The 25,780-nt window shown below is 41.2% G+C and overlaps 1 protein-coding gene across 3 annotated transcripts in view; it reads right to left on the bottom strand.

Annotated features, from left to right (window-relative positions):
• The window catches only part of LOC137621656 (uncharacterized), a 217,435-nt gene that overhangs the window by 46,441 nt on the left and 145,214 nt on the right, over positions 1 to 25,780 (bottom strand). For all 3 annotated transcript variants that reach the window (XM_068352143.1, XM_068352142.1, XM_068352144.1), the window contains 4 exons: positions 12,530 to 12,763; positions 10,044 to 10,204; positions 9,635 to 9,798; positions 9,050 to 9,148 (listed from right to left, as the gene is read on the bottom strand). In XM_068352143.1, the coding sequence (XP_068208244.1) occupies positions 9,050 to 9,148; positions 9,635 to 9,798; positions 10,044 to 10,204; positions 12,530 to 12,763 (658 nt within the window). The remainder of the gene's footprint in view (positions 1 to 9,049; positions 9,149 to 9,634; positions 9,799 to 10,043; positions 10,205 to 12,529; positions 12,764 to 25,780) is intronic.

The following is a 25,780-nucleotide window of genomic DNA, read 5'->3' as shown; positions in this document are numbered from 1 at the left end:
AAGCTAGATGGTATTGAAGAGGACGGAGGTGTAGTCTTCCTAGTGACACAAATTGTTCCACGGATGACAGCGTCCCTACCAGATTCATCCACAGCCTGACTGAGCAGCGTTCCTTCTTCAGCATCTTCTGGATGGATAGCAGGGCTTGATCTATTCTGGGGGCTGATCGTCTTGTTGTTCAGCAACGTCCTCATCAGATAGTTCCTCATCCGAAAACTGATGAGGAAACGGCAACGGAGTGGGCAACGTCTGGCTCGCTGAGGCCGGTCGCACTGGTGCATGCGTGACGGAGCCGGACGCAACATCATGGAACTGCTGCACAGTCTGTGAACTGTCAACAACCATGGGTGCGCGAGGAAGCACAGCGTCCACCCGAGACTGTCTAGACCGTCTGGGTTGTGCAGTCAACACCATACCGGGTTGCTGAGGTTGACGCACTGCGTCAAAACAAGTCACCTCTGCTGGTTGTTGAACGTCCTGAACGTCAACAACCACCTCCGAGCGTCGCTTAACGTCAACGTGCGGCTGGCAACCCACACTGGGTCGCATCGGTGGAGGAACCACCTCAACTGGCAGACGCGAGAAGGTTACCTCAGCGTCAACAGGACGCACAACCGACCGGTTGGAAGGTTGTTGGCCAGAAGGTTCGGCAGCAACCTTCTCCACATTAAAGTCCTCTATCAAGGACGCAAGCTTGGACTGCATGTCTTGCAGCAAAGCCCATTTAGGGTCTACGGGAGCAGGTGCGGCAACAGACGGGGTTAGCGACTGAGGCGGTACCGCTTTCCATCCCTGAAAGCCTTGTTTATGCATGACATAATTGTAAAGCAAAACTTCAAAGGCTCGAAAACAGCTGTGAAGTTGACCTGTAAAAAACTTGGAGCGTCTCCTGGCCAGGCGCCAGGGAGAGTCTACGAGATTTGAGAATTCTATCTGGGCAGAGGCATGAACTCCCAAGCCGAGAACTTCTCTCGTGTCATATCAGACTCTCGCTCTATAAGCCAGTTTAAAAGAAGGGAAAGCAAAGGCTGTATCCCCCAAACTCCTCCTGGTGATAAACCAGTCGCCTAGCAAACGTAAAGCTCTCTAGGAGAGCGAGAGAGCACTAGCTTAAAAACAACGACTTCGAAGTACAGTAGGGTCCCAAATTATGCGAGAATTTGGTCGATTAATGACCTCGTGTAAATGGAAAATCGCGAATTTCGAAACACAACTAACAGAAATAACTCCATTGTGGCCATGGCAACCAGCAATTTGCCTATTCAAATGTGTTTACTACCCATTTCCAATACTTTCTTTGTACTATACTGTATTTCTTTATAATATCAAATTGTTTTTGTAAATAAATAAAACATTTAATATACTTTAAAGTTCTAATAACTTGAAAAATGGTTAAAATTATAACCAGGATAGGTGTAAACACCATATATTTCCCGTTACAACACAACCCAAAATACAGACAAATTTTAATGTTTGTCATATCTATTGTACAGTATAATACAACTGGTGAATAGCAAAACCATCACTCTATAGACTAGCTTGTTGTATGATTGAAAATCCAGAATTATCAAAATAAAGTCGATTTTATATCATGCGTTTCCTAAACACGCTAAAAAGCAGAATAGAAAACGACAACCAATGTTTTGTTTACGTTTAACTCTGATCACAACGAAGAAACAGACGCATTTATACATCTGTGTTTTTGAATTGACAGCAATTTTACCAAGTATAGATTATATGTTGAATTTTTTCTTACCAATGTTCTAATTATTTTTTATTAGAACTTTCAAATAAATGAAATGAATGCCATTTATGAAATGTTTTTCTTTATGATGCCGCCTGAAACGGAAACCTTCCATTTGTTTACGCTCCATCTTCGATCATAATAAACAAACGAATGCATTAAACACACATGATCTAAGTCATAACTAATGATATTACAAACATTTAGTAAACATTGTTATTACAAATATTTTACTTACCGTATCCATATAAATTCCTAAATTCGTAGCAAAGCTGGAAATTTTTTTTTCCTTATGCGTTTAATCCACAATAGCAAACTGCCGCTAATGACAGAGTGATAACTTACGATAATTCTGAACTGTTACGAAAGATAATTGTCCTTTCCATATCCAAAATACTTTTCCTAACTTCAGTTATAAGTCAACTTGTACCCACCTCAATTATGGATCCATATGCAAAAAAGGTATAGAAGAAAGTACTAGGCCTATTTTTAAAGTCACCGAACAATTAGGTTACCGCTATAACGTTCTATGAGAGAGAGAGAGAGAGAGAGAGAGAGAGAGAGAGAGAGAGAGAGAGAGAGAGAGAGAGAGAGAGATGGTTTTAAAGTACTAAACAATAAATATGATAGGTTATAACACATTGGTGTTTATGTAATATTAACTGTATAGATGGTTTGAATAAGTTAAGAAATGGTGTAAACAATTCTTTGTTATTGTATTCGCGCGGAAACTAGACATCAGCTGATGTGATCACAGCCAAAAGTAAAACAAAAATAAGTTAGCAATATTCGATTTTTAAAACACACCCGAAATTTTACAACATAAGTACATGTTTTATTATAGCGCAATTGACATTTAAAGAGTAAAAATTTTCTGGAATAGAATGGTGTTTCCTAAAAAATAGTGGTTTGCGGACGAAATCGGTTACCGTATTTTAAGCTTTGATTGAAATGGATGTATACACGGTATAATTTTTTCGTTTTGTAATTAATTGACACTTCAAGAAAACCGCTTTTGGTTTCTTCATCTATTTGTAAGTATTGTATAACGAGAGAGAGAGAGAGAGAGAGAGAGAGAGAGAGAGAGAGAGAGAGAGAGAGAGAGAGAGAGAGATTATGACGCAGAAGGTTACAGACCTAGAACAGGGGAGGATGAAGGGGGGGGGGGGTGATGAGATAGGCTGGGTGGACTCGCAGGAGAGACGGGGGAAGGGGGGATTTGGTTGCCAGTGGCTAAAAATAGATTCTGAAAGACGGTAAAGGGAAAAACGAATCCCATCGAATAAACAGAATAAGGAAAGGGAATAAGATCCAGAGGAATAATAGATATAATGGAATGAAAATGACTAGATGGTGTTAGTTGTGATAAGAATAATTTAGATATTTGAAATAAGAGTGTCTGAGGAGGTATAGAAGGAATTCGTGATAAATATAGAGGAATATCAAAGGATACAGTTAGTTTGCATTAAAGGGTTTGTTATCGTTTATCGGCAGTGAATAGCCTAAACTTCGGTAACGAGTCGTCAATATTTTGTCATATTTTAAACAGTATACATTTGATTTGCAAACATTGGTTTTGTAGAGTAGACGGTAAAATAAAATCTAGAGAGAGAGAGAGAGAGAGAGAGAGAGAGAGAGAGAGAGAGAGAGAGAGCGAGAGATTTCTGCCATCAAATTCTCTCTCTCTCTCTCTCTCTCTCTCTCTCTCTCTCTCTCTCTCTCTCTCTCTCTCTCTCTCTCTCTCTAGATTTTATTTTACCGTCTACTCTACAAAACCAATGTTTGCAAATCAAATGTATACTGTTTAAAATATGACAAAATATTGACGACTCGTTACCGAAGTTTAGGCTATTCACTGCCGATAAACGAACCCAGTCTACTCGTGAAAACCTTGAACGCCCAGAGGGAAAAATAAGGCTTTTAAATATACTGTACTAAACAAAAATAATGCTTTAATATACCATCATTAACACTACCATTACAATTATCGTAAGGTTGGAGAAAGATAAAGATTGCCGAGAACGTAACCACATTTCTGTTTACATTTTGTCAGCTGGACTCGCACAGTTAACAGTTGATTTCATTGTTGATGTGGAATTTTATCCTTAAATAGGCTATTCATTATGAAATTATGTTAATGAAATGTAATGTTAATATTGTTTGGTAACATTTATTATAAATCACCGTATTTAGGGCTACCAATATACTTAAAAAGACTATAGATTTGATACATTTTGTAGTGCTTGACTCGCGAACTTTGAACAGCCTCGTGGATACAGAAAATTTATTTTTGAAAAATAGCGATCGTGGAAAAGGGGAATCGTGTAATTCGAACACGCTTAATTCGGGACCCTACTGTAGCTAGGCCTAGTGTAAGCTCTGACGTTTAGGCGAACGAGGAGCAGCAGTTACAAAAAGATCCGGACAAAGATCCTTAAAAAAAATCATCATGATTTAATTAAAGTCCATAGAGGGCTAAGCAGCTTTAGGCTCCTCTCCATCTGACAGAGTCCTCAAGGTAATATCAGTAGGAGGGGGAACAGCAACTTCCTCATCTACAGGAACCTTGTCCGATAAAAGCTGAGTCTCAAGCAAGGGAGAGACCTACCGTGGTGGCAATGCTTTACAAGCGGAGTCCACACTCACTGGTGCATTAGTAGCGGACCAGGACGCAACGTCATGTAACTGCTTGACAGTCTGTGAACTGTCAACAACTGAACTGTCAACCACAACAGGTGCGTGAGGACACACAGCGTCCACTCGAGACTGCTTTGACTGCCTAGACTGAGCAGTCAAAACAACTCTAGAATGCGGAGGTTGACGCACAGCGTCAAAACAAGTCAACTCCGATTGTTAGCGAACGTCTTGAACGTCAACAGGAGCATCAGCAAGTGGCCTAACGTCCAAATGCGGCTGAAAATCCACACGAGACCGCATCGAGTGTGGTTCTAAACAACCTGACTGACGTGACTTAGCTACGCCAACGTCAACAGGAAGCACAAAGGAACGTTAGGTTGGCTGAAAGCCAGGATATCGATGAGATAAACGGCTAGACTCAACGGACTAATCGGCAGAATAGTCTTCCATAAGGGAGGCAAGCATATTTTGCATGTCTTGCCGTACAACCCATTAAGGATCAACGGAAATGGTTGTGGTAAGAGACGAGGGTAACGTCTGTGACCGCAACACTTTGCCAACAAAAAAGACTCTCGGAGTCTGTGTTACGCTTTTGTTAGGCGGCGAGCAGTTATCCGATGACTGCATAGGGTCAGAGCTGTCCTAATGGCTGTAACCAGGACGCTGGACCTGTCCTGAAAGGACTGACTTTCGCTTAAGGGCTTCGAAACCTTGTGACAGGTTTCTTATGCGAAAAGCCTTCGGATGACGAGGAGAAAAAACGTCTCTCTCGTCTTATGGTAGGGGAGATCTTGGTAAGATACACCCGATACCATAGAGGGAAACGTCTGTTCGTTGATCAAGGCCTCTCGAACCCATAAGTCGTTCGACATTACTTCTCCCCTTTTTGGGAGCTTGCAAGAGGTCCCGGACTAGGTGAACGACAGGCACGAACAGACGAACCCTTGGACGCAACACTGTAACATTTTGCGAAATATCACTTTATCACTTTGATTTTCTGTTTTGCACTTATTTCACTGAAATCGAAACTTTACTGATTTCTACCTGAAACACGCAATTCTACCCTTCATTAAAAGGTAGTAATTGCGAAATCAGTCGTATAATGCAAGCTCATTAATACCAGCAAAAAACAGAAAACATATTTTAAGATAAAAAATTCAGTGGCTGGGAAAGAGACTAAACACTAGTTCATATAAACTACGTTTTCAATCTCTCACCGCACATAGCCTGGGGACGAGAATAAAAAACTAAAAACGTTTTATCCTTTCTCCCCGGGCAGAGACTAGGGACGAGAGTAACTCGAGAACAACGTTACCCGCTTGAACGGAACGTTTTCTCTCCTCTCTCTCCCTCCGTCTCTATCTCTCTCTCTTTCTCTCTTGATTTCGCACCTAAGAGAAGAGCCCAATTACATTTCGTCAAAAAAACATGTTATTTGACCAAAGGAAAAAACTGAAAGGTTTTTCAATTAAAAAGTTCCTTTAAAAGAATTTAAAACATTTAAGCTTTGAAAGAATAATGAACAAAACGTCAGAATCGATTTACTCTTTCTGCAAAGTGAAACCGTGGTACTCTCTCTCTCTATCGTAACGACAGAGCGCAAACTGCGTAGTATAAATAAACTAAACGTTAGTTCATCTTTGAAAACAGTACGAAGACTATTCAAAGAAATTCTTTCATAAAATATTTATTAAAAATATTCATTTAAAAGGTTTTAAATCATTAGCTCTTTAAAAGCTATTTACGATTGCAAAGGGCTCAACGTTGTTTAACTTCGGTTTCCAAGTTAGGACCGCCTACTCTCAGGAAAGGTCGCAAATAAACAAAACATTAAAATTTATTTTTAGATGTTTATAATAAATGGAAAGTTAATCGAAGAGGCCTAATAAAGGCGGAGAGATATAAAATATATAGAGGAAAATCTATAATTAATTTATAACGTGATAAGATAATTACTAAAAGCCTAAACACACTTCCGTCTAAGGGAAGGGTCGGCCATTTAAAAGTGAAAGAAAGTCCCTACTCTCTTTGTCACCATAATTAAATCTATCCAAAACGAGTTCAAGATTTAAGATGAAGATAAAACACCTGCACTGCGAAAGCTCAAACCAGAATATAGTACTTCACCAAAGATGATGGGAAAAACTCCAGGTTTCAACAGCGAGTAAAGTACGTCTTGTCGACACGTCGACAGAGAGAAAATTGAGTCTTTGTTTACATAGAGCTTGGTATCTGGCCGACAGATGGCGCTGTTGGGCACACCCGCAACCTGTATAGCGATTGCTGACGAGTTTTTTCTGTACAGTTTGTCTGTCGAGCAACAGAGTTGCAGCTATATATTCACCGGCTAAGTTAAATATTTAAAATAAGAAATTCCTTAACGACTGGTGGACTAGGATATAGAAATATACATTACCTAGGTCTATATAGAGCATAAAATAGTTCTTCCTCATGGCGTTCATTAGTGTTCATTGCCTATATTTTGAATGGGGTCTGGAGAAGAAACTTGTTCAAGGTGGAGAGGCAAATTACTGGTCCCAAGCCTCCTACGGACTTTTTCACTAAGAAAAGTGACTGTAAAAGCCAGGAGACCACTTCAGGACTAGAAGTAGGCTATGCCCTTGTCCATCATCTTCTGGACTTCCAATTGAAGGATTAGATCTTTTAGAGAGTTTAACAAATACAACAACATTGTCTTCAGGTTCTGATTGAGTGGAAAACACAACACGGTGAATGGGTTAAAGTATCGATGTAGGAGGACCTTCGCTGTCCAGTCCTCCACTATGTAGTACTGCAACTTTCCCCACTAGCTTCAGAAGCATCACCCTACACATGGAATTTGAAGGAGAGGACCTAGCCCCTCCCCTGCCTTTTTCCTTTCTTAGCTAGCTGAAATCGGTGTGAAAAGGCTGGGGGGCTTCCGTAGAACTTCTAGAAGAAGACACTACTGGTGTGATCTTGTCATAGATCTTGCTCTTATTACAGTCTTCTTCAGAGCCGACTTTAAAGGATTGATTTTTTTGTTTCTGCCAGGTCCTGATGTTGTGTTCTTCCCGGATGAGATGGCTCAGTGGAAAAGCGAGTCTTGAGTAGACTTTCTTAATTTTTCAATTGTTCTCTCTACTTTCTCAAGTAGAAAAACAGGCCAGATTATGATTTACAGGAGAATTTCTTGGAGGCAGATCTTCCATTATCCATTCTATACAGCTAATTTTGTAGCTATAGCATCCCTCCATTTCAGTACCCAGTTAGTCCACTCAGTATTTGTGGATTGGTGGCCAGGAAGATGACTACCTTTGCCCCAAGGTAGAACAGTCCATAAGCTGTTTCTTCTTCTCAGGGTCAGAGAGATCATAATAAGCAAAGAAAGTCACCTTCCCATAGCAGTAACTACTGAAACCTCATCATAATTTTAATGGTCGAATTTCCAGCTTTGCTGAAATCATACTCCTATTAAAGGACAAAGGTATGTATCCTTGTAATAACCGATGTACTGTATGATTAGAGAAGTGCCTATTCTTGAAAATGGTTAGAACCCACAACTTTATATGAAACTGGTACCTTCTGGGTCACCAGAAGCTATTAAATAATGAAATACAACAATGTCATAAGCAATACAACAACCGTTGACCAGCAACACCAGTGTCAAGCAACAATGCCAAAGACAACAGCCGATGACACAGGTTTCGCAAAAAACTTACACACTGAAACGACACTACACGTGACCATCAACACAGGCTTCACCAGCCACCTTAAAGTAAAAGTTGCGACAAAGCCATTATTATTTCAGGGGTCACCAACGCCTTCGACTTTCCTAAAACCCACAAATTACTCGCTTTCAATTAGAAAATCTCTTTACAGTACTGTACAGTACTTAAGAAAAACCAGCATTGGTACAGCAGAAGAGCAGCCCACCAGTATGTAACTATCTTCATATTAAAATCATAAAGAAAAATTTACTTTTATTGCCCTCAGTTATGGGGGCCTTTGACTGGCCAGACAGGACTACATTGGATCCTTCTCTCTAGTTATGGTTCTTTCCCTTTGCCTACACATACACCTAATAGTGTGGCCTATTCTTTTCAGATTCTCCTCTATCCTCATACACCCAACAAAACTGAGATTACCAAACAATTCTTCTTCACCCAAAGGGTTAACTACTGCACTGAAATTGTTCAGTGGCTACTTTCCTCTTGGTAAGGGTAGAAGAGACTCTTTAGCTATGGTAAGCAGCTCTTCTAGGAGAAGGACACTTCTAAATCAAACCATTGTTCTCTAGTCTTGGGTAGTGCCATAGCCTCTGTACCATGGTCTTCCACTGCCTTGGGTTAGAGTTCTCTTGCTTGAGGGTACACTCGGGCACACACTTCTATCTAATTTCTCTTCCTCTTGTTTTGTTAAAGTATTTATAGTTTATATAGGAAATATTTATTTTAATATTGTTACAGTTTTTAAAATATTCAATTTTTCCTTGTTTCCTTTCCTTACTGGGCTATTTTCTCTGTTGTGGCCCCCTGGGTTTATCGCATCTTGGTTTTCCAACTAGGGTTGTAGCTTAGCAATCAATAATAATAATAATAATAATAATAATAATAATAATAATAATAATAATAATAAATATGTTAATCAACATAAAACATGCACAACAAGAATTTAAAGTTTTCTTACTGTCTCTGATATTGTCAAAGCCAATGAGGGTTGAATTGGTTACTGCATCAGGGTCTGGCTTATCAAACACTCCTGGCAAACATATAGGCTGTATGTAATCTGGAAAATACAATGACAAACAACAGAAATAAGAGACAGGTTAGTAAAATCCTTTTTGGTATTATAAAGTACCTTTAGAATACTTTATATAAAATGAGCAATATACAAACTGTGATACAGTATGATGATCAGAAATAACAACTATGCTGTAAAGTTAATTCTATCTTAAATAATGTAAAAAGCTGAAAGAAAATATTCTTTCTGGATACACGAAGGGAATGAACTGGATGAGGAACAGTTGGTCAAAAAAGGTCAATATGGGACTGACAGGATGAACACCTAAAGAAATGACCCAAAACATGGAAGGAAAAGGAAATACTGTGTATCAAAACCTCAAACTGATGGGAGTTCAAGAAAAGAGCTCATGATAAAAGTGAGAGAAGCAACTTCACGTCTAACTACGTAAAGGCAGGAGCTGTTGTAAAAATGTTTTCATGATTACTAAGACAAGTGTTTTAATGCTAGACATAAACTTAATGAACTCACCATTAAACTTAATTGGTAGAGCAAGCTCTAGAATGCCAATGTTGTCACCATCTAGTAAACTGTCTGTGTCAGTTATGCTTGGGTGGATTCGGCGCCCAACAACAAAATTTTCAATTGCGAAAGGCTCTGGTACAATACCAGTAACATTCATTTGGGCAACATTTCTGCAAAAGAAACCTTATATGACATACTGAATACAATTTCCAGGTCTTGAATACTTCAACAATATTAAGACTAAATTAATGAATTTATAAACCATGTCTAATCATTGATCTTTATTTGATTTATAGGTTCTTGTAAATTAACAAATTATTTAAATTTCATTCATTTGTCTTGAAAATATTTAGAGATAATGTAACTCTTAAACTTTCCATTATGCTATGTTACAAATTTTGCTTTTGAAACATACATGTTGGGTGAATTAGTGCACTCGGCATCAGTGATAATATGATATGGACCAATAACTGCTCCAGTGCACCTATAATGGAATTGGCCATCTTCTCTGGAGCCCAATGCAACAACCCATGGTAATGGTTCTTTATCAAGTGGTTTAGCTGGACTTGAAGGATTCTGTAGTGTGATACAAAAAGAAATAATAGTTACTAAAATACTGTACAGTATTACAATTTACAATCTGGATGTGCCAAAATTAGGTAATGACTGACAATCCTATGAGGAAATAACCCACATCCTCACTTCATAATTAATTCCAATGTAAGGTAACCTGAGGTTTTATTAGTTTGACAAGCACTAAATACTAAAGGAAGTGTCCCAAACAACAACAGTTGCTTACTTTCCCTTGATGCATTACTCTGAATATATTCATGAAGCTCAAAAAAGGGATTTTGACGTAGGAAAAATCTAATTTTGGGTGAGATAGCCATGTCGTCCTGATGGAAGTTCCCTCCGGCTGCTTCCTACTGTATAATATTTCTGCAATTGATATTATAAGAGAATTACCGTCAGGTATCACAGGGTTCTAACCCCCGGAATGACTATCCGAAGATATCGTGTATAAATCAGGGACGTATCCTAAGATAATCATAGATATCTGCACCCTGAATAGACCTTTTCCAGTCTAATCCTCTAAGGGGAAGGATAAGTGAGGAGCCATTACATATCCTATTACCTTTCAGTGCTCCCATACAACCCTGCTGTTTCATTTCCTCTGATCGCAGCTTCCCGCTACTGTCCTATATTTTTGTGTGCGCGCTCTTTTCACCTTTTTCAAAGATTTTCTTTGTATGATGGCTTCCTCTTCTTCATCAAAGTTGAGCTGCTTATCATAAAACTATTTATCGTCAAACAGTTCAATATGAATTTGATTCTAACAGGAAAAGCTTAAAGACGTTCAGTTTACCACGACTCTAATGACTTCACGAGTTTAACTTGAATGCTTTTTACGTCCCACACCTCCAAAGAGGTAACCAATTTCATATTAATTTCTTGAGATTCCAAAGATATGTTGACAAGTCATTGGTATTCCCATCCTCTGATGACATGATCAAGTGTCATTTTGAAATTAATTTTCAACAACCACGCATACTTATATTCAGAAACGTAGATGTGACTCACAGCTGTCTCACCGGGCAGTCAAGTACGCAAAGACAAGCGTCTATTTGCTTTATTGTGGTGTTAATAGCAAGGCTGTGCCTCACATTTTTTTACCATATGTGTCCATTATTTAGTCATATTCTAAATTGTTTTGTTTTCTTGAAACATAAGAGATTGTAGTAAAAATGCCTCAGTTTGCAATGGTAAAGGTTACTTTAGTTTACAGATGCTACTTCATTCAATTCTCTCAACAATAGTGGGATATCACTCCATCGTTTTATTTGTGTTAAGTTACAGAGCTACTAAAGCACTTCTTGACTCCTAATAAGTATCAAGTGCTAATGATGGTGAATAATATGTTATGTTGAAGAAATGATAAACAGAGAACATGAAAAGAGCTATTCACTTTGTTTCCTGATCCATTTGTAATGACAAAAGAGCTCAAATAATGCATTTGCTAGGTATCTCTTTGTTACCTTACCTTTTACTAAATCATGGAGGAAAAGAGTAAAGGATGGTTAAAAGCCATGGAAACAGTACTATAGTATTAACATTCAACTTTCAGCTTCACCGTACCCGAGTAATCAGGCATCCCAGAATTTATATACCTGTTTTTGGCACAAGAATTTCTCTATCATTCATTGAATGGACAAAAATATGCATAATTCTCGAGATATGCTTGAGTAAATGACCATAATATATAAGTGGAAAAGATGACAATTAACGCCACTTATTAGGAATAAATATTTTAATGGTTTATAAACATTGCCTCAAAACTGCATGTACAGATCAGAGAACAATGAACTATACCTATCAGATTCATGCAAACAACTTTCCAATGTTTAAGACATCTAAGCATTAATGATCTTTGATACCACAAAACTTTTAATCAATCAACCAGTGTTTTATACAAATGATAAAGTACTGTACAAAATTTTACATAACTCTGACCATCTATTATATGCATATTTTCCCAGATATCATTCACCACATAGCACTAAATACAGTATGCAGTTAATTTTAAAGGTCTCATTTTTGGTGAAGGTCGATAATACAAACTGAAAAGTTTTATTCCAGTTATGATCAAATTGTTGAATGGTCTTCCTAATCAAATAGCTAAATTTGTGTTATTTCTGATGAGTTAAACTTGGAGCAAATGGTATTTAGTAATAATATTTAATCTCTAAAGGTATTTAATAAATATTTTTGTCCACTTTGATCAAGATTCTTAAAAATTTTACCTTTTCTAAGGAGGATACAATATGATATGTGGGTAAGCTATTTAGAACTCTTCAAAACAGAAGAAAATCTATTTAGGTACAAATAAAGTAATCATCTTACCCTTCCACAATCTAAAGGCAACTGGGCTTCTACTCCACTCACAGCTAAGAGCTCTTTCACACGTTTCATGAAACTCTCGGCACTCTCACTACCAGCATTGTTGGGAGTACCTGTACGCACTGTTACCATAGTCTTATTCATTTCCTTTTTCATTTCCATCAATTCGTTCATCAGCGGGTCATCACCACCAACTTCCTCAACTTTATCCATCACTTCAACCATTTCATCAATTGTCTGCAATACAGAAAAGAAAAATTACATTTCAGGCAAATGACAAGTTCTAAAGCAAGAAATAATGATAATCACTAGTTTGAGAGAGGTAGAGGGGCATACTAAATGAGTATAGGAATTATTTTATTAGCAAAATTCTGTTTATTTCTATGAACTTCTCCTAGCAATCATATGGTTTGCTCATGAAAATCCTGTTTATTTCTATGAACCTTCCCTGACATTCACATTGTGAATTCACACACTAAGATAGAGGTGGAATAGTGAAGTAAAGATTCAGGAGTATTTTAAATTACAGGAGGCTCACCTTTCCCTAAAATCTAGCTTAACAGTGTAATTCATCAAAACAAAGAAAGAGTAATAACTCTTATTTCCGGATTGCAAATTATACAACTAAAACTAAATAATGCTTTCAAGAAATCTAAAACTTTATTTTCCATAGAGAAAATTGATAGCATAATCTAATTTTAAGACCTGTTAAATGAGCAGATCAATTAATGGGGTCATCCCATCAAAGTGATTAATCTTGGAGGGAGCTAATGACTAAACTCAAGCAAAATGACATCTTGACCTCTCCCATCATATCACATCACTAAATCCTACAATTCATTATTCAAGACTGGAATATTATACACATACACACACACATACATACGCTTGAGCCATGTCATCCTGATGGAAGTTCCTCATTGGCAGCTTCTATTTGGGGTATTTCTGCGAGTGATATACCAGAGAAATTTTATCTTAGATGTATCAACGGAGTTCTGACCTCCGCAGCGAATATTCCGAGAGATATTGTGTATAAATCAAGGACGTGTTAATAATAAGCCATGGTTATCCTTCCCCAAATAGAGTTAACCTTCTCTCGAAGGATAAGGTAGGGGGTAGGATACATGGACAAGCGAACCGTTACAACTCTCGATCTCAATGTGCTACAACTAACATGTATCCTGTTGAACCATTCCCTCTTCGCAGTGTCATCTTTGACGATTGCTTGGGGAGTTTCAGCCTGTTTTTTCTTAGTTTTTTGGGCAATTTTCGATTAAGGATGCTTGAGTCCCCTCCTTTAGTGTGCTGGAGAATTTAGCGCCTCCATCTCGTGAATTTTTAGATTTATATGCTTTTTTTTTGTTTTGTGGCAGACATGCGGTCGGCGCCATTAAACTATGTTACCAAATCGCTCAGAAACGCTTAGTTATTTAGTCATATTATTGTAGGAATATGTTTTACGGGTGAACTAATCTCTCTTTGGGAAGTGCAAAGAGCATGCCCAAACCATCTCCATCAACCCCTCATCAAGATCTCATCCACATATGGCATTTGAGTAATCTCTTAGTTTCCTTTCTAATCCTGTCCTGCTATTTAACTACTAATATCCTTCTGAGGACTTTCTTCTCAAATCTATTAAATCTATTGGAGACTGATTCATTGTCATACCGTGACTCATGTCCATAGAGTAACATCGATCTAACTAAACTGACATATAGTCTGATTTTTATATGTAATTTCCAATGATTTGATTTCCAAATTTTACTTAACCTAGCAATTGTCCGATTTGCTTCTTTTTCAATTTTTCACTTAACTCTTAATTCTAAAGACCCTGTATTGGAGATCATAGTTCCTAAATACTTGAATGATTCTACCTCATTAATCTTTTCTCCTTCCAATGATATTTCATCTTCCATTGCATACTCCGTTCTCATCATCTCTGTCTTTCCTCTATTTATTTTTGGGCTCAAGCCATGGCGTCCTGATGGAAGGTTCCTTTTTGGTAGCTTCCTTGGGTATAAGACTACTAAGATATTCCCAGAGAATTTAACCACAGGTTATCACAGAATTCTAACTTCTGGAGCGAGTATCTCAAAGGTTTCCCTTTAAGACATCGTATATCAACAGGGGACGCATGTCTGAACGCGCCACATAGCTATCTTCACCCCGAACAGAGTTAATGCTTCGGTGTGTAAGGGTTGAGAATAGCTGGGAGCCGCTCCACAGCCAATCTCACTCGTGGCTACTACTGATACTCGAGACGTAAACAAACGGGCGCCATTGCTCAAATGACGTCACGCCCGTCTTCATCCTTTGTTTAGTAGCTGCCCTACTTAGACGGATTTTCCCTGTGTTACCTTTATCGTTTTGCATCTTCGTTATGTCGTTACCTTCAGCCTCGCCTTCTTCTGGAAAGTTGAGTACAAGGTTCCTGTATTGTTTAGTTAAGCTCTGACCGTAAAGTAAATATTACTTTCCGAGATAATTGCTGTTTTGTGGCAGAGCTGTGCCTCTACCGGACCCGCCATTTTATGGCGTCGTTGTTGTTATGCATGCTTTATTTAGTTAGCCACAACAACGCTTCCGGCCTTATTTACTAATCGAATACATTAGTTTATTTAGTCTTCATAGCTAGGAACTTTTATATCGTGTTTCGACGCTTTTTATCGGTCATCGATTGACCTCATACCAGTTGGCTACTATAGCCCCCAGGCCAGGAGCCTACATACAAGTATTCATGCATGATTTATTAGTGATCCTAGGCTAAGTTATGAAGATAGTGGCATTATTTTACAATACTTTTGACAGTGATGCAAATGTTTTTCGCCTTCAGGGACCATATAGGGGATAGGCTAGTCAGTGACTCTTTCTAGCCTAACCTACTTGTAGGACCCCTATATGCTTCCTTCATCCCCTGCCTTGGCATTCCCTCTAATTAGCCTTGATTCCTTTTCTGAGTAAAGGGATCAAATGTCTAATAGAGTATATATCGCCTCTCTGTCCTCCCTAAGGGAATGAACCTCCCTTAAGGTTGCGTCCGAGAGTGAGGTTAGGCTAGCCCTACCTCTTTGGCTAGGATTGTCTATGACTTTCCTGCGATAGCGATATGTCTTCTTCCTTTCCTAGTTCAGGACTTTTAGCCCTGCTCTAGGTTGGGTTAGGAAGGTTTCTCTGTTCCATGCTGAAACTGTACTCATGCACCGTTTTAGCCGATCTGCCTTATCTTAGGTTAGGGAGTGTCCTCCCTTTCCCTAGTGGCCGCTCTGGTACAGAAACCCTTCCTTGGAAGACTTCTCTCTTCTCCCTTCCCCACCTATCTCTTGTATAGCCTAGCCTATGCTTAGGTTAGTCTATACCCATCTGTCCCCTGTCCTACAACTCCTCCTTAGGGTGGAGTAGTAGGGCTACCCGAGCTTCCATGTGCAGTCCGCTCTGGTACATATACCTTCATAGTGTCCTATGGGGTTAGTTGCTAGAATGGTTCTGCATATGGGAGTCTCCCCCCCCTTTGGGTGTCCCCTAGCCCTCCCTTGGGCTACCTTGCTCCCGGTCCTCAGTGACCCCTGCTCCTGGATGTTAGAGCCTGCCTCTATCATGGGTACACCCTCTCAGGGGAGGGGGGGATGTCCGGAGTCCATGACGGAACTTCCTGCATTCCTTCCCTCCCCCCTGTCTCTCTCCCTATCCGGGTGCCGGTCTCTTGCCGCCTCTACTGTCGGCAATACCTGCCTCCTACTTTGGTGACTCTCCCTAACCTTGCCGCCAGCCCCCCGTGTACCGGGGGACTGCCGACTGCCGCCGGCTACTACCGGTGGCTCTCCTCCTCCTAGCTTGTCGTCCGCTCGCCGGTCGGCCGCCGGAGTGCCGGCATCTACTGCCGGCAACCCGGTTCCGCTTTAACCATCCTTATCCCAGCCACCAATCCGGCATCCTCCGACTGCCGGAGCCGCCGCTCCCTGCCGGCGTGCCGTCGTTGTACCGGCGGCCGCCAACCTGGTTTATGACTGACTTTAAACATTGTCTGTCCTAATGCCAGAAACTCTGCTGGAGCGAACTCCGGCATGCCGGCGGCTTGCCGGAAACCCCCGGAGGCGTCAAGAATACTTGCACCCCCTTCTTCTAGCTATCATATGACAATGATAGCCCTATACCGCAAACAGATAGGCTGTTTCTACTATTAAGATCAGTACCTTGGTACTGTTCTGTTAGTGATCATGCTGTCTCTTTGCATTCTTCTAATTCCAGCATGCTGCGTGCATCTTAGCACGGCTGGTTGCCGGAAGCAGTTACCTTAAAAAGGGGCCTTCTAGCCCCTAGCTTGGGACCGAATGATCTCGGTCCCAATCTTACCCTTGGGTTTTTTCCACAGAATTCCATTATCCTATGGAACTCTAAGGAACTCTATCCGGTGCCTTCGGTCGCTCGGATTATCCAAGGACCAAGCTTACGGTAACCAGCCGGGCGAGATGCATGGAGTATGTTCTCCTTTACTATTTCAATCTCTATGCATCACACCCTTCTTTAAGTTAAAATTAATAATTAATATTAACTTAGTTTAAGAGCCATTCTTATGACTCCCCCATACTCATTTTCTCTTTCTTCCACAGGAGGAGCAGATGAAGTGTGATTTCGCCTTCTGCGCTGTGAAACGCCCGCAGTTTTACGGGCATACGGCTTGCAGGACTCACGCCCCTTGTGCAGACAAGAAAGGGGATCTGAAGTTTTGGAATCCACTGAACTGTACGGTCTGTCAGGCTCACCTAGTTGAAGCCTTCCATAACCCTCCCTCAGCGGAGGTCAGAGACATTTCTCGTGAAAAGCTACGCAAGTGGGTGCGTGGCTTCCAGAAAAATGCCACCGGACCTTACCTGGCCACCGAAGAATTGAGGTCACTTTTGTTCCCTAAGGCCTCCCCTGATTCAGTGATACCCAAAGACGTGATCCCCACTGTCCAAATTACAGTGGAACCTGATGTAGTCATGGCTCAGTCCATGCACGAGTGCCGTTTGGATTCCGAAGATGACGAACAGATTTCGGATGTCTCGGAAGACACGAAGAAAACGCTTATGGCTCAAGGAGCCGAAGATGAAGAAGACAAGGTGGAATACGCCGAGTCGGAGCAAGAGGTTGCTCCTCCTTCCATCCCCGCTCCTACTCCTACACCGTCGGAAATGTCTATTCCGTCTACCTCCTCGACCCCGGATCCTTCTTCCTCTACTCAAGAAATGATCCGACTGATTAGAGCCGTCATGGACGACAGGCTGAAGGAGAACCAGGAGTTCATCCGGTCCATGATGGGATCCAGAGAACCGAAGAGGATTTCGGTTAAGGATCTCCCCGCTTGCTCACATGCCAACCCGTGGAGGTATGCTGAGCATATGGTTATTGCGACCGGCAGGATCTTCGTCAGTGATAAGATCGGCACGGTCCCTTTGGAAGACGTGGAGTTCTTCCCAAACTTTGAGGCCTACCCGGACTGTTACGTCCGTCTTCGTTCCGAACCTGCCTCGAAGGAAGAGACCGAACCTAAGGAAGAGATAGTGTTCGATCTCGCAAAGGCCCAGGCTATGCTAGCCGCCGCATTCAAGAGTAGAGGCTTTACCTGCTCTAAGCTTCCGGCCCTGAGCAAGAAGCACCCTACTTATGTCGCACCTGAAACTGCGGTTCTTCCATTCTTGGAAAAGGCCTTAGCTGCATGCCTTAAAGCTGCGGATGAAGGGAAAGCCTGCCCTGCATTGGAGGAGTGCAGACCCTTCTCCATAGTGACCCCCCCTGACGCTCGACACTGGAAAGATGTCCAACATACTTTCGTCGTGGGAAGGCTCGATCCTGACGTCGCCGGACGTCAGTTTAATGAAGACCTCCCTAAGCTCAACAATCACCTCCTTCGTCGGGAACAAGATACGAAGGAGAGGCTTGCAGCATCCCTATCTCATCAAGTCCAACTCGAAGTTATGGCCTGTGACACCAGAGTACCAGACCACTACATGGTACTCTCCAAATCCCACTTGATGACCGTAATGAAGGACTTGTACCACTTCATAAAGGCTCGAAGAGCCTGTCGTGAATTCGTGTTTGCAGGTGCCACCGTGAAACACGAACCCCGGAGGCTGATTTCCTCCAACATCTGGGGAAAACACCTCTTTCCTTCTGACCTTGTGAAGGAAATCACTGACAGAGCCGCCACGGAGAATAGGAACCTTCTCCACAAGTGGGGCATGTCCAGGAAAAGGAAACCCTCTCAAGACGACGGACCTCAACCTAAGAGGAAATCCCAAAAGCAAAAACCCCAGCAACGTCAACAAAGACGTCAGTTTCCGGGACCCGCTACCTCCCAAGTGGTTGCCCAACCACAACAGACCTTTCAATTGGTCCCCCAACCGGTGTTGTCACAGTCACCGGTCTTCACCCCTGCCTTCGAGCAACAGTCAACTACCTTTCGTGCCAAAGGTAGAGGCTCATACAGGGGTGCAAGCAAAGACGCCTCTCGCCGTCCCTCCAGAGGCAGAGGAAGAAAGGGAGCTAGCGGCCGAGGCAGCAAGCCCTCGGGACACCAGAAGCAATGAAGTGCTTCCGGTGGGAGGAAGACTCCGCCAATTCCAGGATCGTTGGACCTTCGATCCCTGGGCGCACAGCATCGTCAAGAAGGGTCTAGGCTGGAGTTGGACTCAACCACCTCCAATCTTCCAGCAATTCTTCCAACAATCAACCCCCCTTCTGGAAGAATATGTTCTAGATCTCTTGAACAAGAAGGTGATAAGGAAGGTAAAGTCCACCAGGTTCCAAGGGAGACTGTTTTGTGTCCCCAAGAAGGACTCAGACAAACTCAGAGTCATTCTGGACTTATCCCCCCTCAACAAGTTCATAGCGAACGACAAGTTCAAGATGCTGACGCTTCAACAAATAAGGACCCTTCTGCCTCGAGGTTCCTACACGGTCTCCATAGACCTGGCGGATGCCTACTGGCATGTTCCAATGAACCATCACGCTTCCTCCTACCTAGGATTTCGACTCCAAAGGAAAAGCTACGCCTTCCGGGCCATGCCCTTCGGCCTCAACGTGGCCCCTCGGATCTTCACAAAACTGGCGGATGCCATAGTACAACAACTCCGCCTACGAAACGTCCAGGTGATGGCCTACCTCGACGACTGGCTAGCTCCATCGCCCGAAGATTGTGCAAAATCTTGCAACGAAGTCACCCAGTACCTAGAACACCTGGGATTCAAGATCAACGAGAAAAAATCTCGCCTCTCTCCAGCTCAGAAGTTCCAGTGGTTGGGAATCCACTGGAACCTTCAGTCACACCGCCTTTCCATCCCCCAGAAGAAAAGGAAGGAAATAGCAGGGTCTGTCAAGCGACTACTGAAATCCAAACGCATTTCAAGACGCCAGCAGGAACGAGTTCTAGGCTCTCTACAGTTCGCCTCAGTGACAAACCCAGTGCTTCGCGCACAGCTAAAGGATGCCGCGGGAGTCTGGAGACGTTTGGCATCCATCGCTCGAAGAGACCTCAAGAGACGGCTTCCAAACAGACTGCGACTTCTCCTAAAGCCGTGGTCAGAAGAAAAGGCCCTGAAAAGGTCCATTCCTCTCCAACACCCTCCTCCATCACTCAACATCCACACGGATGCTTCACTGGAGGGTTGGGGAGGTCACTCCCACCAAAAACAGGCTCAAGGCACCTGGTCTCCCCTGTTCAAGACGTTCCACATAAACATCTTGGAGGCCATGGCGGTCCTTCTAACACTGAAGAAGTTATCCCCGCCGCCCTCGATCCATATCCGTCTAACCCTAGACAACTCGGTGGTAGTTCGTTGTCTCAATCGCCAAGGCTCAAGATCGCCCCAGATAAATCAGGTGCTTCTCCCAATCTTCCGTCTGGCAGAGAAGAAGAAGTGGCACCTGTCTGCAGTTCACCTACAAGGATTCCGCAACGTGACAGCGGATGCTCTATCTCGGACAAACCCGATAGAGTCGGAATGGTCTCTAGACGCAAGATCGTTCTCCTTCATCTCTCACCAAGTCCCAGAACTTCAGATAGATCTCTTTGCAACGAGCGACAACAATCAACTTCCTCGGTATGTGGCCCCGTACGAGGACCCCAAAGCAGAAGCAGTGGACGCCATGTCACTGGACTGGAACAGATGGTCCAAGATCTATCTGTTCCCCCCCACCAACCTTCTGTTGAAAGTCCTCTCCAAACTGAGAACCTTCAAAGGGACAGCGGCCCTAGTGGCTCCCAAGTGGCCTCGGAGCAACTGGTACCCCCTGGTCCTGGAACTGCAGCCCAAGCTGATCCCTCTCCCGGGCCCAGTTCTCTCTCAACAAGTACAGAAGTCGACTGTCTTCGCTTCATCATCGAAAATCAAGGACCTTCATCTCATGATTTTCTCTCCCTAGCCGCAAAGAAGAGGTTTGGGATCTCGAAGAAAAGTCTGGACTTCCTAGAGGAATACAAGACCGAATCCACGAGACGGCAATATGAATCATCCTGGAGGAAATGGGTCTCCTTTGTCAAGACAAAAAATCCTAAAGAAATCACGATTGATTTCTGCATGTCCTTCTTTATTCACCTTCATGGACAGGGATTAGCAGCCAATACGATATCAACCTGCAAATCGGCCTTGACTAGACCAATTCTATATGCTTTCCAAATTGATCTGTCCAACGACATCTTCAACAAACTACCGAAAGCATGTGCTCGCCTACGCCCAGCACCCCCACCGAAACCGATCTCCTGGTCACTAGACAAGGTACTCCATTTCGCCTCCAACTTGGACAATGATTCATGCCCTCTCAAGGATCTGACTCAGAAAGTTATATTTCTATTTGCTCTCGCTTCAGGAGCTCGAGTCAGCGAAATAGTGGCATTATCAAGAGAAGAAGGACACATCCTGTTTACCGATACAGGAGAAGTTACCCTCTCCCCTGATCCGACGTTTCTTGCCAAAAATGAATTACCCACCAAAAGATGGGGCCCTTGGAGAATATGCCCCCTGAAGGAGGATGCCTCTCTATGTCCAGTAGAGAGCCTCAAGGTCTATCTTCGCAGAACTTCAAACTTTGGTGGAGGCCAACTCTTCAAAGGAGAAACATCGGGCAGCGACCTGTCACTGAAACAATTAAGAGCGAAAATCACCTATTTCATTCGCAGAGCGGATCCGAACAGTACACCCGCTGGTCATGATCCTAGAAAAGTGGCATCATCTCTGAATTTCTTTCAGAGCATGGACTTTGAAAGCCTTAAAAACTTCACGGGCTGGAAGTCCTCGTGAGTTTTCTTTAAACATTATACGAAACAAGTGCACGAAGTCAAACATTTTGTGGTAGCCGCAGGTAGTGTTATGAAACCTGCACCTAACTCTGCGTAGAACAGTGAGTTACTTGGGACTCTAACTCTTCGGGTGCCTATGTTGACCCTCGAGCGATTCATAGTGATGTCGAAAAACACTTAGTGCTTTTATAACTGTTCTTATCCCAGGTGAAATGTCATAGTGTCACACAAGTGCCGCATGCCCTGAGCATGATGTGTTTTTAATCAAAGACTTGCGTTCCTCGAGAACGAGTACCTACTAATAATCTTGAAATTCCTTTTCAGATTCAAGAGCAAGCCTTTATTTCTATGTACATTATAATTACTGTAAATGAACTTTACTTATTGCTGTAAATTATTTAATTTCTGCATTTGTGAAATAAAATTTCTATTTTATTACCTGTGCGTCTCAATCAGCTCCTACTTACTATGAAATACATACCTGTCATAGTTTTATTTATCCCCCTTTTCCTTATGGTTATGAAGAAATTAAGATGCTTAATCTTAATTTATATTCACTCTGATTATGTAAGGTTCCAACACGAATACTTACTTTTGATACCCGGGAGATGAACTCAATACACAGTGCCCAACCACCACTGGTCTAATTTCAGAATGTTCCTATACAAATACCAAACATTCAGCTTCATCTCCAAGTTCTTCAAGTTCTTCTATCAGAATGAATAGCCCTTCAATACCACTTTGACGTCGGCATAGCCCATGGGAACTTCACTGCCAAGGGGGGCAGGATGCTTCTTCCCTATGGTTCTTTATCAAAGATTACTATGCTGTTTTGTCAATGCCTTGGCACTTACTACTAGGGGAAAATCTACCACGATACATTGATTCTCTGGTACTCTTCCATCAGGACGCCATGGCTTAAGCCCAAAAAACGGATTTTGAGCGAAGCGAAAAATCTATTTTTGGGTGAGATAGCCATGGCGTCCTGATGGACCCTCCCTGCTACTTCGTCCAGTTTTTGATCCCACCCTGTTCTACTGTATCATGGTGATGGGCAGCAACTGGCTTCAGGATGAAGACGGGCGTGACGTCATTTGAGCAATGGCGCCCGTTTGTTTACGTCTCGAGTATCAGTAGTAGCCACGAGTGAGATTGGCTGTGGAGCGGCTCCCAGCTATTCTCAACCCTTACACACCGAAGCATTAACTCTGTTCGGGGTGAAGATAGCTATGTGGCGCGTTCAGACATGCGTCCCCTGTTGATATACGATGTCTTAAAGGGAAACCTTTGAGATACTCGCTCCAGAAGTTAGAATTCTGTGATAACCTGTGGTTAAATTCTCTGGGAATATCTTAGTAGTCTTATACCCAAGGAAGCTACCAAAAAGGAACCTTCCATCAGGACGCCATGGCTATCTCACCCAAAAATAGATTTTTCGCTTCGCTCAAAATCCGTTTTTTAGCCCAACCTTGTGCAATATATCACACATTCTGGTAAGCAAGCATTGCAAATCCTGTGGTGTTCTGGTAACAAGTACAGCATCATCAGCATACTCTAGGTCTACTAAATTCCTATCACCAATTCAGTCCAATCCTTCTCCACCATCTCCGACAGTTCTACTCATTACAAAATCCATGAGGATAAAAAAAAATATAGGTGACACATTCCTTTGGAGTACTCTGCTGTTCACTGGACATTCATTTGGTAAGACTCCATTAACATTAACTTTGCTCTTGCTATGCTCATTTTATATATACATATATATATATATATATATATATATATATATATATATATATATATATATATATATATATATATATATATATATATATATATATATATATATATATATATATGACTATATATACATATATATATGACTATATATACATATATATATATATATATATATATATATATATATATATATATATATATATATATATATATATATATGTATGTATGTATGTATGTATGTATGTGTATGTATGTATATATATATATATATATATATATATATATATATATATATATATATATATATATATATATATATATATATATATATACAGTGAACCCTCGTTTATCGCGGTAGATAGGTTCCAGACCCGGCCGCGATAGGTGAAAATCCGCGAAGTAGTGACACCATATTTACCTATTTATTTAACATGTATATTCAGACTGTTAAAACCTTCCCTTGTACGCAGTACTGTTAACAAACTACCCTTTAATGTACAGAACACTTAATGCATGTACTAACGTACCCTAAACTAAAACAGGCACAAATATTAAAGGCGACTTTATATCATGCGTTTCCTAAACGCCAAAAAGCACGATAAAAAATGGCAACCAATGTTTTGTTTACGTTTATCTCTGATTATAATGAAGAAACAAACACATTTACACATCTGTGTATAGGTTAGTTTTTGCATTGATTATATTGATTATTCAGTACGGTATGTTGATTTGATTATTACTAATGTTTTACCTTGATTTTTCTTAGGACTTCCAAATAAAATGTTTTTCTTTATGACGCCGCCTGAAACGACGGCGTCATAAAGTACGCTCAGTAAACAAACTAAGGAATTTAACGTGCATGATGAAAGTGATAAATAATGATATTACAGTAAAAGCTTTTATAAAATATGTTATTACAAATATTATTTACCGTATCTATATAAAATCATACATACGTAGCAAAGCAGAACAATCAATGTGAGAGAGAGAGAGAGAGAGAGAGAGAGAGAGAGAGAGAGAGAGAGAGAGAGAGAGAGAGAGAGAGAGTTGTTTTACATACGTAAATGTAAATTTTAAACAAAAAAATAGCCCCATTTCATATAAAATAGATTACAAATATTTTACTTTATCATATTACAATACTGTATAATACTGTAAAGTTCAGTACAGTATGTTATTGTTATAGTCGTGGCGATGAAATTCTCACGAAACAAAAACACGCCATTTGATTACAACAGCTGATTCATTCTCTCTCTCTCTCTCTCTCTCTCTCTCTCTCTCTCTCTCTCTCTCTCTCTCTCTCTCTCTTCGTGTTATACAATACTTACATTTAGATGAAGAAACTAAAATTAGTTTTCTTAGTGTCAATTAAATACGAAACGAAAAAATTAGGCCGAGTCTACATCCATTTCAATCATAGCTAAAAGTACGGCATCTGATTTCATCAGCAAACCACTATTTTTTGGGAAATATCATTTCATTCTAGAAAATTGCCACTCTTTAAATAGTTAATTGCACATTAGGAAGCGTGTACTTTTGTTTTTAAATTTCGGGTGTGTTTTAAAAATCGAGTATTGTTGACTTCTTTTTGTTTTACTTTTGGCTGTGATTAGATCAGCTGTCATCTACTGCCGCTCTTGAGTGTGTACGAATACACTAACAAAGTATCGTTTATACCATTTCTTAACTTATTTAAACCGTCTACAGTATACAGTTGATATTACATAAGCACCAATGTGTTATAACCTATCAAATTTTTTTGTTTATTACATTTAAACCCCCCTCCATCTCTCTCTCTCTCTCTCTCTCTCTCTCTCTCTCTCTCTCTCTCTCTCTCTCTCTCTCTCTCTCTCTACCTACCTCTCTCTCTCTCTCTACCTCTCTACCTCTCTCTCTCTACCTCTACCTCTCTCTCTCTCTGTGGGCTACTTTTCACTACCTCCCATTCCTTACCTCTCTCTATCTCTCTAACAAATGATATCTTTGTTGCCCCTCAAAGTTTCATTTATATTGAAAATCAGTCATGATTCAATTTTCCTTACTTTCTCCAATCTCCCACCATCGGTCACATCGCGGTAATTTCGATATTTCCGGAAAATCCGCGATATATGTATATACATGGGTTATGAAAAAAATCCGCGAAGTGGTGAATCCGCGATGGTCGAACCGCGAAGTAGCGAGGGTTCACTGTATGAGCGTAAAAATCACAGGGAGAACGTGATGCTCAAATGCAAAAGAAC

Source organism: Palaemon carinicauda, chromosome 28 (assembly GCF_036898095.1).
Source record: "Palaemon carinicauda isolate YSFRI2023 chromosome 28, ASM3689809v2, whole genome shotgun sequence".
NCBI classification, from domain to species: Eukaryota; Metazoa; Arthropoda; class Malacostraca; order Decapoda; family Palaemonidae; genus Palaemon; species Palaemon carinicauda.
This window is presented reverse-complemented; position numbering and strand designations above follow the sequence as displayed.